Below are 14,661 nucleotides of genomic sequence, written 5' to 3' on the forward strand. Positions count from 1 at the left end.
CATAAGATGGGAACCGATAAACGAAAGAATAATCGTAGCCAGATTCAGAACACGGGTTAGAAACCTTACAATGGTCCAGTGTTATGCGCCAACAGACGTTGCCGATTTGCAGGAGAAAGAGCAGTTTTACAGTCAATTGAACAGCGTGGTTGAGAGAATTCCGAAGGGTGACATTCAAATCCACTTAGGCGACTTAAACGCAAAGATTGGCTCCGATAATCAGGACTTCGAGCGCATCATGGGGCGCCATGGTCTAGGACAGATGAGCGAAAACGGAGAGCTGTTTGTAGAATTTTTTGGCAACAACAACATGGTGATCGATGGATCGTTCTTCCCCCATCGACCAGCACATAAGGTCACTTGGGTATCCCGAGATGGCCGAACAGAAAATCAAATTGACCACATCTGCATCAGCCGAAAATGGAGAAGGAGCCGCAACAAGCGAAGCGCAGACATTGCATCTGACCATCACCTCGTCCTTGGCGAGATACGACTGAGAGTTGCGCGTGTCCAACGGCGCGAGGAGAAAGTCGGGTGTCGATACGACGTCCGCCGGTTGGAGCATCCAGAGGTGAAAAGGGCATACGTTGAACAGCTAGAATCCCGAGCCTCGGAGCTGCCGACAGACGGAACAGTCGAAGAACAGTGGTGTGGAATCAAGAATGCCTTTATCACGACGAGCCATGGTACTCTCGGTAAAGTTTGTGGAAGACGAAGTGAATGGATGTCGGATGAAACCTGGAGGATGATCGATGATCGGAGAAAGGCGAATGTCGGAATTGAGCAGGCATGTACCGGGTCAGCCAAAGCAGCCGCCCGCTTACGATATGCGGAGCTGGAAAAGGCAGTTAAACGAGCTTGTAGACGAGACAAGAGAGCCTGGACAAACTCCCTAGCCGAAGAGGGAGAAAGAGCCGCCGCCATTGGAGATATCCGATTATTATATGATATTTCTCGCCGCCTTAGTGGTGCAAGGACTAATGCAAGAATGCCGCTGAAAAACCGAGCAGGTCAGCTGCTGACAGATCGAACAGATCAGCTCAAGCGTTGGACTGAGCATTTTGATCAACTTTTCCGAGTTACAAATAGCAATGGCCAACAGAACCCGCAGCTCGAGGCGCCCACAGTAAGTCGCATAAATGGCGTCAACTCGGAAGCGCCCTCGCTGGCTTAAATAGAAGCGGCAATCAAGGACATGAAATCCAACAAAGCGCCTGGAATCGATTGCATTCCTGCTGAAATGCTCAAAGCCGACCCTGCCTTGTCAGCACAAATGTTGCACCGTCTTTTCGCTGACATTTGGGATACTGCAACATTCCCGGCCGACTGGATGCAGGGTATCCTCGTAAAAGTCCCAAAGAAAGGAGACCTAACAGAGTGCGGTAACTGGCGTGGCATAACTTTGATCTGTACAACCCTCAAAGTACTCTGCAAAGTGATCCTGAACAGGATCCAGGAGAAAATCGACGCTACACTCCGACGGCAACAAGCTGGATTCCGATCCGGACGATCATGTGTGGACCACATCACAAGGCTACGAATCATACTGGAACAAATCAACGAATTCCAGGACTCTCTTCTGCTGGTGTTCGTTGATTTCGAAAAAGCATTTGACCGACTGAACCACGAAAACATCTGGGCTACTATTAGACGACGAGGGGTCCCAGAGAAACTAGTCCATCTCATCGAAGCACAGTACGAGGCTTTTTCGTGCAAGGTCTTGCACGACGGTGTCTTGTCCGAACCAATCCCGGTAACTGCTGGAGTGAGACAAGGATGTATTTTGTCACCGCTGCTTTTTCTCATCGTAATGGATGAGATCTTGACTGGATCGATTGACTGTAGACCAAACCGAGGATTACCGTGGAATCCTTCAACCATGGAGCAACTGAACGACCTTGACCTGGCAGACGATATTGTTTTGCTCGCCCAAACACAACAAGACATGCAGAGCAAACTCGACGACCTCACCGAAAGCTCCAAGGCAGCAGGTCTCAAAATCAATGTCGGAAAGACCAAGTCGATGAAAATCAATACAGAAAATCGTTCCAATTTCGTGGTAGCTGGACAACAGGTTGAGACAGTGGAGTGCTTCCAGTATCTTGGTAGTCAGATTACGCCTGATGGTGGTACCAAGAAGGACATCGAAACCCGGATCAAAAAAGCCCGATTTGCGTTTGCGAGTCTCCGAAACATCTGGCGGTCACGCCAGATCTCTCTACGAACTAAGATCCGAATCTTCAACTCAAACGTCAAATCCGTATTGCTGTACGGGTGTGAAACTTGGTGCACATATGCGGTGACGACGCGAAAATTGCAAGTTTTTGTGAATCGCTGCCTGCGGAACATCATCCGCGCTTGGTGGCCTGGCAACTGGATCTCAAACGTTGAACTTCATCGCCGGTGTCATCAAAAGGCGCTAGAAATCGAGATTCGGGAACGTAAGTGGATATGGATTGGGCACAGGCTGCGATGAAAACGAGATTTGCAGAGAGGCGCTTGACTGGAATCCAGATGGGCATCCAAAAAGAGGCAGGCCCAAAAGCTCGTGGCGGCGAAGTCTAGCCGCTGAAATCCGCACAGTTGACGAGAACCTTGGCTGGCAGCAAGTGAAGACGCTGGCTCCGGATCGCCAGCAGTGGAGATCTTTTATCTCAGCCCTATGCGCCGGTCAATCGGCGCTGGACCCTCAGGTAGGTAGGCTAGATTAAGCTTGCCAGATACTTTCAGAAAAAAGCGGCATATTTCACGAAAAAAAAAAGCAGAACACAGCCGAAAAAAGTGGGACATGTTTGAAAATTACTTATAAAAACTTTAACGTTTACTTAGCTAAAGTTGTTCATGGAAAGTACACTAAGGTTTTTTTTAACGCAGCTTGATTTTGCTCAGTTTTTCTTTCATGGCTTCCATTTACACGATTTTTTGCAAGATGTACCGTTATTTTCTACAGTTCTTGCAAATGAACATGGTTTCTGAGAGAAAATATCTTAAGTCGTACATGTTATATAAGGAAATTTAACTAAGATTCCTGCGAAAAAAATAATCTCTATTATTCATTCATCTTCAATTATTTGGAAGCAACTTAAACAATATATTTTGTGCTGATATTTTTTATGTGACAAAAGATACAGGGATTTAAAAAAATAGTTGCTTGAACGTACTTTTTTTGTCCAGTAATTTGGTACCGTAAGTCATTAGACTTGTTTTCACTTCGAAAAACCTAAAAAAATAAAAATCCTCAAAAAGAATACACTAAAATTCGTATAATGTCACGTTTAAATTAGGGACGACTACACAGCAAAAATTATTTTCTGTAAAATTACGCAAATGTCCTGTAACAGTCAAAAAAATTTTCTGTGTCCCGATCGAATTATTTGTGTTACTTTTTTTTTTTTTTAAATTTATTTATTAAATTCTATATACAGATACATTAAAGACTTACATTTCTATATTAATCTATGTTTTATCTATAACTTTTTCACTTTTTTGACTTGTTGTTCACTTTTTATTTCCCTTTTAAATCATATTAACATAGTTTTGAAAATGATTCTGGAATAAGTATTTATTATTCCACCTTGCAGTACTTACTCTTTCTTTTATACCTCTAATATTTACAGCTTCCCTGTCTTCTAATATATACGAAATACATTCTAGTGTTAACCATAGTCCGGCTTTGAACTTATAATTCTTTTTGTTTATTGCACATTGAAATAAGTCCTCTGCATCTGCAATATTTAGCTTGAATTTTGTTTTTAATTCTTCATTCAACCATGTCCAAATTATTTTTGATGCTTCGCAGTTTTTTATTCTATGTAAAGTTGTATCCTCATTATTGCATAAATTACACTTGGATGAGTTTATCCCTCTTTCATTGTGTCTGAATAACTTTTCATTAGTTGGATCAATGTCTCGTAGCAGGATAAAAAAGGATGATTTTTTACTCGAGCTAAGAAAATTTTTGTTACCGTTTTCAAAAATTGTTTCCCATTGAAGGTTTGGTAGTTCCTTTTCTATTTTAATTTCTTTATTTAAACGACTAATCAAAACATCATAAATAAGTTTACTTGTGTTGAAATTCGTCATATTTCTGAATTCATTTGCCAACGTTAGCCATTCTCGCATATTTCTAGTGAGATGATTTTTGTTTATTTTCGTCATAATAAATTCATTTGGTGTTAATTGCCCTACTCGATTATATAAAATGTTTTTACTGAATAACGCTTTGGATTTTGATTCAATATCAAAAAGTGCCATTCCACCTTTGTATACTGGAAGAAATAATTCCCTATGAGAAACAAAGTAAAAATATCCTTTTCTTATAAATTTACTTGTAAGTTGCCTCAGAATGCTAACATGACTGTTTACCATTGGGAGTACTTGTGCAATATACCAGAGTTTTGATAAAATATAACTGTTCAGAATTAAAACTCTTTGGAAAAGGTTGAGATGTCGCTTGGTGTGAAGGGTTAAGGCGAATTTAATGTTATTAATCAAGGTATCATAATTTTTATTAACAGTAGTCTTAATGTGAGGACAGAAATACATTCCCAAAATCTTAACACTTTCTTCTTCTTTAATTTGCTGTGGTCCAATAAGACAGTTATTGAGTCTCAGAAAATTAGATTTAGAAAGATTCATTTTAAGTTTTGAATAAATACTAAAATAACTTATCAATGCTAGTATTGTATCAAATTCATGGTCATTTCTAATCAAAATGTTTATGTCATCTACATAAGCAATAACTTTAATAAATTTATTTCTTATGAAGATGCCATCTACGTTTTGATAAACCATTCTAATAAGTGGTTCAACATAAAGAGTGAATAATGCCATACTTAATGGACAGCCCTGTCTTACAGAGCTTAAAATTCGGAAAGAAGGTGGTAACAAACCATTAACTAAAACCTTTGATGTTGCATTCATGTACAGCTTTTTCAAAAAGTTTATGAAAAGTGTAGGAAATCCAAACTTATTTAAAACAATCCATAGAAAATCATGATCAACGCGATCAAATGCTTTTTCTAAATCAATGGTAAGAATAGCACATTTAATTTTTTTGTTATCGTTTGCTTTCAGAAGTATATCTCTCAAATCAATTAAATTTTCTATACAAGATCTAGATTCTATGCAAGCTGATTGTCCTTGATCTATTAGATCTGTCAGTAAAGGTCTCAATCGATGCCACAACATTTTTGTCAAAGTTTTATAATCTGTGTTCAACATACTTATTGGTCTTTTATTGTGAATATCAAATGGATCTCCTTTTTTTGGAACAAGTGTAATTATTCCCTCTGTAAACAAAGCTGGTGGATATTGACTTTCAATAAAATATCCATTAAAAAGATTCAACATTTCTTCTTTTATTTCATCAAAAAAAATGTTGTAAAACTCATAATTTATACCATCTGGTCCTGGAGATGTCTTTGAAGAAGCGTATTGAATTGCATATTTTAACTCTTCATAACTAAAGGGGCGTGACAAATTATCAATGGCTGTTTGGTCTAGTTTTTTTGTAATGTAATTCAAAATATTTTGCCAATTATTATCTGCTAAAGTTGATTTTTCAAAACATTTTGCAAAATGAGCGTGAACAATAGTTTTTAAGTCAGACGAATTATCGACTATTTCATTGTTCACTCTTAACTTGAACATTTTTGTGGGATCATTTCTTTTTAAAAAGGAAGTTAGCTGAAAAAGTGATAAGTTTTCATCTGAATTGATGGTATTTGCTTTCAAACGATATTTAAAATGATTTAATCTTTCATACTCTAGTTCAAGTATTTTGGATTTAATAATTTTCATTTCATCTAAGTTTGTAATTCCAGAATTTTGTTCCTCAATCAATTCTTTGAGACAACAGTAATAAAATTTTTTTGATCTATGAGATTCTTCATTAATTTTAAAACTTTCAAGTTTAAATAACTTTTTTAAATTTTTTTTAAAATCATTATTCCACCAAAAGTTTAAATTAACAAATGAATTTCTTTGTTTTAATTCCCTGTACATGTTTTTAAATTTATCTTGAATTGATTCATTATTCAACAAAGAAATATTCATTTTCAAAAACCTCGCCCAATGAATTGGTTATCTGTATTACAACAGTTGTACTTAAGCACAACACCGTGATGATCAGAAAAAGGCAAAGCAAAAGTATCAATACTAATCGTGGTGGACAGAATGTCAGTTGACCCATATATTCTATCCAGCCGTGATTTTGATGACCCTCGACAAAAAGTGAATTGCGTCTTACCTTTTTTGATATTGAATTCAAAATCAATCAATGAGAGCGATGCTATGAGAAATTTAAGCCCATTACAAGTATTTATGATTAAACTGTTGGAATCATTTTTTAAAATGATACAATTAAAATCACCAAGGATGAGATTTTTACTTGCACATTGAAGATGTATCAGAATATCATTGGTAAATAATTTTTATCTTTCTTTTTTCAAATTTGTACCTGAATGAGCATAAACGTTGACAACATTCATCCCTTCAATTTCAACAGATGTTATCCTTCCGTTTTCATTTAAAATTGGGTTTTAAAATTCAATATTTTTACGAATTAGAATAGCTGTTTCTTTTTTATCCTCGCTAATATTGACTATAGCATAATGAGTTGTTAAAAAAGTGAAATCTTCAAAATTGACCTCCTGTGCGCAAATAATGTCTAAATCATTTTTCCATATAAATTCTCTCAAAAGGGATTTTTTTAATATTGAACTTATTGAATTGAGATTAATTGTGGCAATTTTTCTAGTTAAATTCATTCAAAAAATATCTAATTTGATGACTAAATTAACTGAAAAAAAGAATGAAAAATTCACTTATTTGATCGTGTTTTTGAAATATTACGATCTTCAATAGCCTTGAGAACTGATTCTTTGTTATTAATCTTTTTTCTTCGCTTACCTTTACCTGAGGTATTACTCTCATCACTATCAACTGCCGATTCGGTTCGTCTTTTGTGTAGAATCCTCTCGCGTCGTTTCTCGCTGCCGATGGGAGTTTCTCCTTCGTCTGTAGATTCTACATATCGCTCGGGGTTTTCCTTTTTATTGCTGTCCTTAGGCTGTGTTGCTTCAAACTGCCTGGGTTCCTCTTCCTCAGTTGGAATATCGTTCTCAGGCGAAGTATTTTTGGTTTCCTTTTTGTTGGTGTTATTTTCCTTGTTGTTTACTGGTGCATTCGCCACTGTTTCAGTATTGGTGTTTCGTGGTGAAATGTTTCTTGATGGTAGTGTTGTCATGGAACTTGTCGGTTGAGACTGGTCGGTAACGGCTATTCTCAAGCTGGCAGCAACATGGCTGTATAACGGCTTTTGCTGCTCTGCAGATTTAGATGTACCTGCAACGGCTCTCGTTTCGTCTTCTCTCATACTAGCGAGTTTCGGACCATCCACTTTGAGGTGTCCTTCTGCTTTGCAAAAAAAAAGGAACGGTTTTTCAGCCCATCGTAGTACATTCTTGCACGAAAATGTCCGATGAATAAACTGGCTGGAATGTCTTTCTCCAGTTCCATATGGACACCGCGGATTCCACTGAATACTGAATACTCATATTCCGCTGGATATCGTTCACGAACAAACTGATGAATTTTCCCGTAGCGACTCATGACGGCAGCAATTTCTTTATCTTCCGTTTCTGGTGGCAAGTTGAAGATTCGGATGTAACGAAACAGCTTGCTGGCCATTTCAAATTTCACTGTTGTCACTTCTCCATCTTTGTATTTAAACTGATATTGGTCGTCCATCGAGCTACTAATCTGGTTGAAAGATTGCTCGTCCATCAGTTTCACATAAAAACTTTGGTCATTTTCGTCCTTGTAAACACTGTGCACTTTTGCCGCCGGAATATTCGCTGTCTTTGCAAAAAACCGTAACACTTCCAAATGACTGGCACTTTTAGTCTTGTTTGTAAATACTAGCTTCAAAGTATTCTTTCTCGTTTCCATTTTAATTTTCCGTTGATTTTTTCCGTTTTTTCTTAAACTAGCCACTCACGAGGAGTGAACGCAGGTAAAACACTTTAAAGAGCGCGCTGTCTGTACGTGTTGTTGCTTCCACGTTCAAAACGGAACTGACACATTAATAGAAAGCTCTATTTATAAAAATATTCGTTAACTTTCAAGGAAAACAATTTTAAATGACAGGTTTTGTTAATTACAGGTTGATTTATTTTAAAGGTTGCAGTTTCAGTGACACGTAAGAGTCAAAAAATTTTTCTGTGTACGATGATTTTTTTCGAATTATTTGTTTTTTTTTTCTCGAGGGATTTTAAGTGTCGTTATGGCTTATTCATCCCGATCGAATTATTAGTGTTACTTCAATGGATTTTTGGGAACCCATACCTTGAATTAAATACAATTTTTGCATATTTCTGAACCAAATCCGTCTTATGTGTTTACGTTATCAGTAGGATGATTTTAATTTTTGCTTTTAAGCTATTTGATCTAAGAAACTTGTTCAAATCTTCCAAGAGTGATTCATTTTCGCTGAATTTATTAGTCCTGAACCTATCAAGAATAACTACAAAATTAATGATTCTAACAAAATTTGTTTTATCTCATTTCAGATCTCTGCTCTCGTAAAAAACTTGCCATCGGAGGCCGTTTGTGGATCACTGCTGCTAGTCACATGTAGACATCAACAGAACGTCGAGAGCCAACTAACAAACATCAATTAATTTTTAAAACCATCTAAACCTGCCGAGGGGGCTGAAACATAACTTACTAACTAACCACACATGATTCGTCGATTGCGGACAATTGCGTTCATTGTCCGAGTCCGAGTCCGAATCTTTGAGAAAACATTGTGATTGTGTGATGTGAAAAAGTGGGTGCTTTTTCTTCTGCTGAATGGCTGTTGCTCAATTCAGTAACGAAAAGTTTACGAATTCATCACCTGATTAAATAGAAGGTTGTTATTTCCGTTTGCATTTTGTTTTTGGGCTGGGCTGAGCCGAGATCACGTATTTCATCCGAACTCGAAACGTGAGAAATGAATGGGACGACAAGGTTTTGTATTTCACGTGGCTCTTCAGCGTTGGGTTTCGGGTTTTTCCTTCTGGATTCGTCGTCGTTTGGTTTGGTATTGACGAACCTCTCGCCCGAAATGTCATAGAGTGATACGCAAGGTAATCTTTATTGGAAAAGGTTCAGACGCAACGAGAAACCTGAAACCTCGTCTTATACACACACACACACCGAAAGAAGGATACTCGAGAGAGATGCCAGCCGCAGTTTAAGGTGTAAAAAGTTGTGCTAAGAGTGGGTGTGCTAACATCAAAGGTTCGGAAAGATTCATGATTTTCGCATGAGCACATCAGGTACCGAGTGAAGTAAATATGTCAAATACGACACATAAGTGGATGTATTTCATCGTGTTCTGAGGAAAATTCATCGCATGGAATGCTCCAGAAAGTGATTGCTAAGCGGAAGGCAGCCAAGTTGAAATTTACCAATTAATTTACAAAGTGAAGTGTGTATGAGTGGGTTGCGAAAATACCTGATGCACATATGAGCTAGCTAGAGATAAGTGTGAAGCTTATGCGAGTGTCTAAAGTACAATGAATAACAATCAAATATAAATAAAATCCTGTTCAGAGATATAACATAGTTTGATGAGTTAAATTCGAAAATAACTTATAAACGAGCCAAAAAGAGTTGAACAAATTGAATTAAAGTTTCGAATATCGTCTGAATAGTTTGAAAACCAGCCTTTCAATGCTCAGCCCAAAAATGCAGCGTGCCGTTCGCGTCAACGAGCATCAGCTGACCATGCTGTCCGATCGGGCACAGTATGATCACTCGATGGTAAGTCAAAGATAGATTTCTATGCAGTGAAAAGACATATTTTTTTATTTAAAAAATTTCGAATAAATTTTACATTTTCAAATTTCCTATATGGAAATCAGAGTAAAAATATTTGATTTTGATTACAATGACTTGTAATAACTGCCACAAAATAGGGCATTCAACAACTCACTGTTGTAATAAACCTAGTTGTTCTCGTTGTGGGGAAAATCATGAGGTTAGCGCATGTCAAGTCGAAGAACAAAAATGTTTTTATTGCGGTGGCACGTGGCATTCCAAATGAAATTTCTCATTGTGGGGCTTTTGAAAGTCGCTGGGGATAAGCAGAAGCACTCTTTAAAAGAACGATCTAATCGTTCTTACGCCGCCATCCTTAAGAGCGCTTCTCGATAGACCCAACCTGCGTCGAATAACATTTTTTTGTCGCTTCCTGTTGATGAAGTGGATTTTTTTTTTCAGATAGTTAAAACCTACAGTTGTGTTGAGTTCCTTTTAAAAACTATTTCACAAATAATTATCTCATTACAATTACAACAATCCTTAAACAGTCCTGATGATCAATTCTTTTACATATTACATTTTTCAATGTTCCTTGTCCTCTACATACATTTATTCAAATAACATGTTTTTTTTCAAGTTATTAAAAAACCTAATCTACATTGCAAGGCTTCAAACAACTGAGCCGAGAGAGAAAAGAAGTTAATGTTTTTTCTGTTGTTTCAATTTCGATCTTGCTCTTGTAAGTGTACTTTGTGCCTCCAAAAAACTAGGCGAAGATTGATTAATCCCGAATCAGATTCAGTCGAAGTTTCGGATCCACTTCTGTTGTTCGTTTTCAATTCTTGTCTTCCGCGACTTTCGACTGCTCAAAATGTTTTTTCGTCTCTTCCGCCGCTACACCTTTTTAATGATGCTCTACATCATCTGAAATTTCCAGAACTTCCGATGGCTGCTCAGTTTTTTTTACCGTAGCTGCTTCCTTCATCTCCAATAACCAGAGTTGGCTGCACTAGCCGTTGCAAACAACTTACTTGGCCCAGCTGCAACGTCACTATATAGTAAAGCTTGACGAGTCAACCTTTTGTTCATCGTATTCGATTAGGGCAGTTCGCTATTATGTGATCTACACTTCCACAGACAAAACACTTGTTCAAAAGACCTTCGTAAAACACTCAGGCTTGAAAATTCCGGACGTGCACCGTTGCAGGAATCTCAGTTTTTATCTCCATGTGAAGACCTCGCAAACCCGTCAAAATTGGAAAACCTGTCTCGCTACCATACTTCTCCCTCACCATTCGTTGTATTGTTCCAAATTTGGCAAACACATCGGATATCTCCTTATCTGTTATCTCCGGCGGTAAATTAAAAATCCGAACGTATTTATATACAATGGATGCTTCAGAAAACGTTACTGTCGTCGAGTTATTGTCGCTGTAGGTGAATTCCATGGTAGATGGCAACTGCGATAGCGTGTCTTTAAGAAGTTGCTCAGTTTTGAATTTAAGATACACACAGCGCTCTCTGGGCTCCTTGTACATCACTAGCAGATTTCCACACACCAAACCCATTTTCATCTTCTTGAACTGAAAAATTTCGAAGTCTGCTGGCTCACACGTTCCTGATTCAAAGTAGATTTTGAGCGAGTCTTTTCGCGCCTCCTCCATTTTGGATCCCATTGCCTCACCAATGCCCGACTATATATATACTTGTGTTTTAAACAAAAGCACTCTTTATCAGTAGCTAGGCTACTCAACGCCAAACGAAACTTAGCAGCAAAATAAAGACGACCACTTGGCTCGAAGTCCAAACACAAACTAGGATTCGGATTCAGCTGATAAAGGACGACCCTTCGTTATGATAGGAAGCTCAAGAAAGCGCATAAACTTGTCTTCCTCCAAGATTGCAATAAAAATTCCTCCAGTTAGTCCTTCATTTAGCTTCGGTAAAAAAAAAAATGAATCCAGCGGAAAAGAAAAATCTTGTTCCTCCTTTTCCGTGGATATATCACTCCTTTAATCCTTAAATTTTCTGACATTGTGAATGGGATTTTTTCATTCCTCTGACTTTTGACTTCATAGTAACATAGTACAAGTACTACAAGTAACATAGTAAAGACATTTTTCCAGCAATTGATGCAAACTTGGCCTCTCCTTTCAGCGTTTATCTCTCTTGATGGATAATCTAGTTCGAGAGGTCGGAGATATCACTGTCTTACAGTGGAATTGTCTTAGTCTTACCCCAAAATGTTCTTTAAATTAATTGATTCATGAAACACTTTGCGATATTTTTGCGTTTTTCGAAACATGGCTACTTATCTCCTTAATCTAATATCTCTGTTCTGGAACGAACAAATCATCACGGGCCGCACTGTAGAGTAAAAAAGACCCAATAATAACATGGCAATGCTGCGCGCATTAACGGCGGTAATGCGCGCCAAAATCATCGGCTTTTTATCGGCAACGAAGAGGGTTTTCCTAAGGGTCCAGCCAAAGTCAGCTAAAGGCTTGGCCTCTTTTTCGAACCAACCACCATCGTAGACGGACCACGGTTATAAGTTTGCGGCCCATGCCATCAGGGGCGATTCTGAACATGGTCCTTCGAGCCGGATTTTAGACTGGACAAAATTGAAATTCAGTCAGTCGGTAATTTGTCAGCTTGTTTTTTTTTTCTCTGAGAAACGGTCAGTAATCCATTCAGCCTATGTCAGTACATAATTCAGTATAGAGGGGCCTGAGCACAGCGAATCAGGTTCGCCTCGAAAATGTTAGCAAATCATTTAGTTTTTCGTGAATCAATTGGATCATATTGGGTATCAGTCGGCAAACCATTCAGATTTTTCAGGATCCAGTTGGGTTCAAATCGTTTTGAAAATCATTCGGTATTTTATCACCTTGTTTAATGGAAAAAACAGATTGGATAGTATATCGTACAGAAAACCATTTAGTATAGAGGGGCCTGAACACAGCAAATCAAGTGCGCCTCGAATAGGTCAGCAATTCATCCAGACTCTTGTCATGTTACCACTGGCCCAGTAGCAACATGGCGATGCATTAACGGATGTAATGGGCGTCAAAACAATTCGGGTTTTCCTCGAGTCTTGGGTTTTCCAAAGGGTCAAGACAAATTTAGCCCAAGGTTTGGTCTCTTTTCCCATCCAACCATCATCGGACACAGATCACGAAGCAAGTACGGTAATACAGTCGGAGGCCCGAGCAGCCAAGTCAGACGCCTCAGTGGCTAGTATCGGAGGTCCAAAAGGGACCATTTTGTGAGAAGTCCATAATTGTTAAAAGTCTTAGTCTATCGGAATAAACACAGTCCACTAAGGTTGTTGTAATGTTTCGAGAATGAGTGCGTTTTTATTCGGTATAGAAAATCTGATGCTATCGATCTAAGCCATCAGGGGCGATCCTGAACAATCTCTTTCCACGATTTTAATATTATCCGTTTGGATCGCGACGGTTCTTATGGAGGGGTGCTAAATATCCCCCAATTTTCTAATAAAACAAAATATATAAAAAAAAACTGCCACTTTTTATTAATAAATTAATTGTTTTCAACGTTTTTTCTATAATTTAATTAGGTAATTTTTATATAAAAAGTGTTATTTCAATCATATAAATCTCTACAAGTTTAATCGATTTCCCTGCTAATTTTAAATGGGAACGGTTTCGCTTATCACCAAAAATAATCACAAAAAAACGGGGTGTTGCGGAAATGTGCACTTTTCGATGGACGAGCCTTACAAAATTGCCAATAAAATACACTAAATGCTTTCTATAGGGCTTCAGCAACTTCTTAATCCATCATTATGTATGAGACAATTGTAGATTGTGGCTTGTTACAACTTTGTTTCAAAGACAAAGACCATTTTATCCAATCTACGCAGTGTCAGGCTCAAAAAACTGTTTTTTCAAGAGACTTTGTTTGACTGTTACTCCTGAGGGTGATGTGATAGGACTTTGACATATTGAACAAACTTATGTATTTTGATCAGATAAACAACTTCAAGACATCAAAGCCCTAATTTGAAAAACAAAAAAGTTAGCAATTTTATCTCGCTAGCGGTGGACCCCTCGGCAAAAGTTTTGATATTAGATTATGCTCCATGTAAAATTGAACAATGTTGCTCAAGACATCAAATGTCTATCTCTTCATCCTTGAACGATATTAATTTCGTACAGCTAGATTGATGTTCTGCACCACTGTGCAATGGTGATCATTTGCCTATCAAAATTGCAGACAACTCTTCATACTCAATAAATATGACATATGACCTCACAAGACACATCGGCTGGAAAAGGTACTCGCAGGCAATTATTTCATCCTTTCGCACTGTTGATGTTTAACTTTCGTTGGGTGCATATAAATTTTTTCGCTAGCTTGATTTATGATAGTGCAGTTCAATCTCAAATGAAACCCATTCAAGATCCATCTGTTTGAAGAAGGCCTCCCAATCTATGGTGGTACTATCACTGTACCAAACCCTACGTGGACAAATCAAACGCTTTTAAAGTTTTTCGGAAGCATGGAACAATCGAAAACTTTAACGCATATTTTTCTCTTGAGCTGCAATTTAAAAACCTTTTCAAGGGGAAAAAGTCTTACTGGCGTAATTTCGTGGGAGGTTTGTCATGGGGAATATCTTTGAGCACTTTGTGGAATGTGGAAAGAAGGATGCGTAATCGTTCTTCTACGAACGAGAGTAAAGAACATTTACTTAAATGGTTTTTCAATTTTGCCCGGAAAATTGGAACGAATCCTGATTGCTTTTCGCGATTTTCGGAACATTGATATAAGATTATCAATCCGATTTAGAATAAAGGAAATGTCATTTACGATCAGTAT

General features: G+C 37.8%; 1 protein-coding gene across 5 annotated transcripts in view; it reads left to right on the plus strand.

Annotated features, from left to right (window-relative positions):
- Nucleotides 1–14,661, plus strand: part of LOC129755947 (ras-specific guanine nucleotide-releasing factor 2-like) — a 546,013-nt gene that overhangs the window by 65,619 nt on the left and 465,733 nt on the right. For all 5 annotated transcript variants that reach the window (XM_055752664.1, XM_055752665.1, XM_055752668.1 and 2 more), the window contains exon 2: nucleotides 8,574–9,813. In XM_055752664.1, the coding sequence (XP_055608639.1) occupies nucleotides 9,724–9,813 (90 nt within the window). In that variant the 5' untranslated portion in view covers nucleotides 8,574–9,723. The remainder of the gene's footprint in view (nucleotides 1–8,573; nucleotides 9,814–14,661) is intronic.

This window comes from Uranotaenia lowii, chromosome 3, assembly GCF_029784155.1.
Source record: "Uranotaenia lowii strain MFRU-FL chromosome 3, ASM2978415v1, whole genome shotgun sequence".
Taxonomy (NCBI): Eukaryota; Metazoa; Arthropoda; class Insecta; order Diptera; family Culicidae; genus Uranotaenia; species Uranotaenia lowii.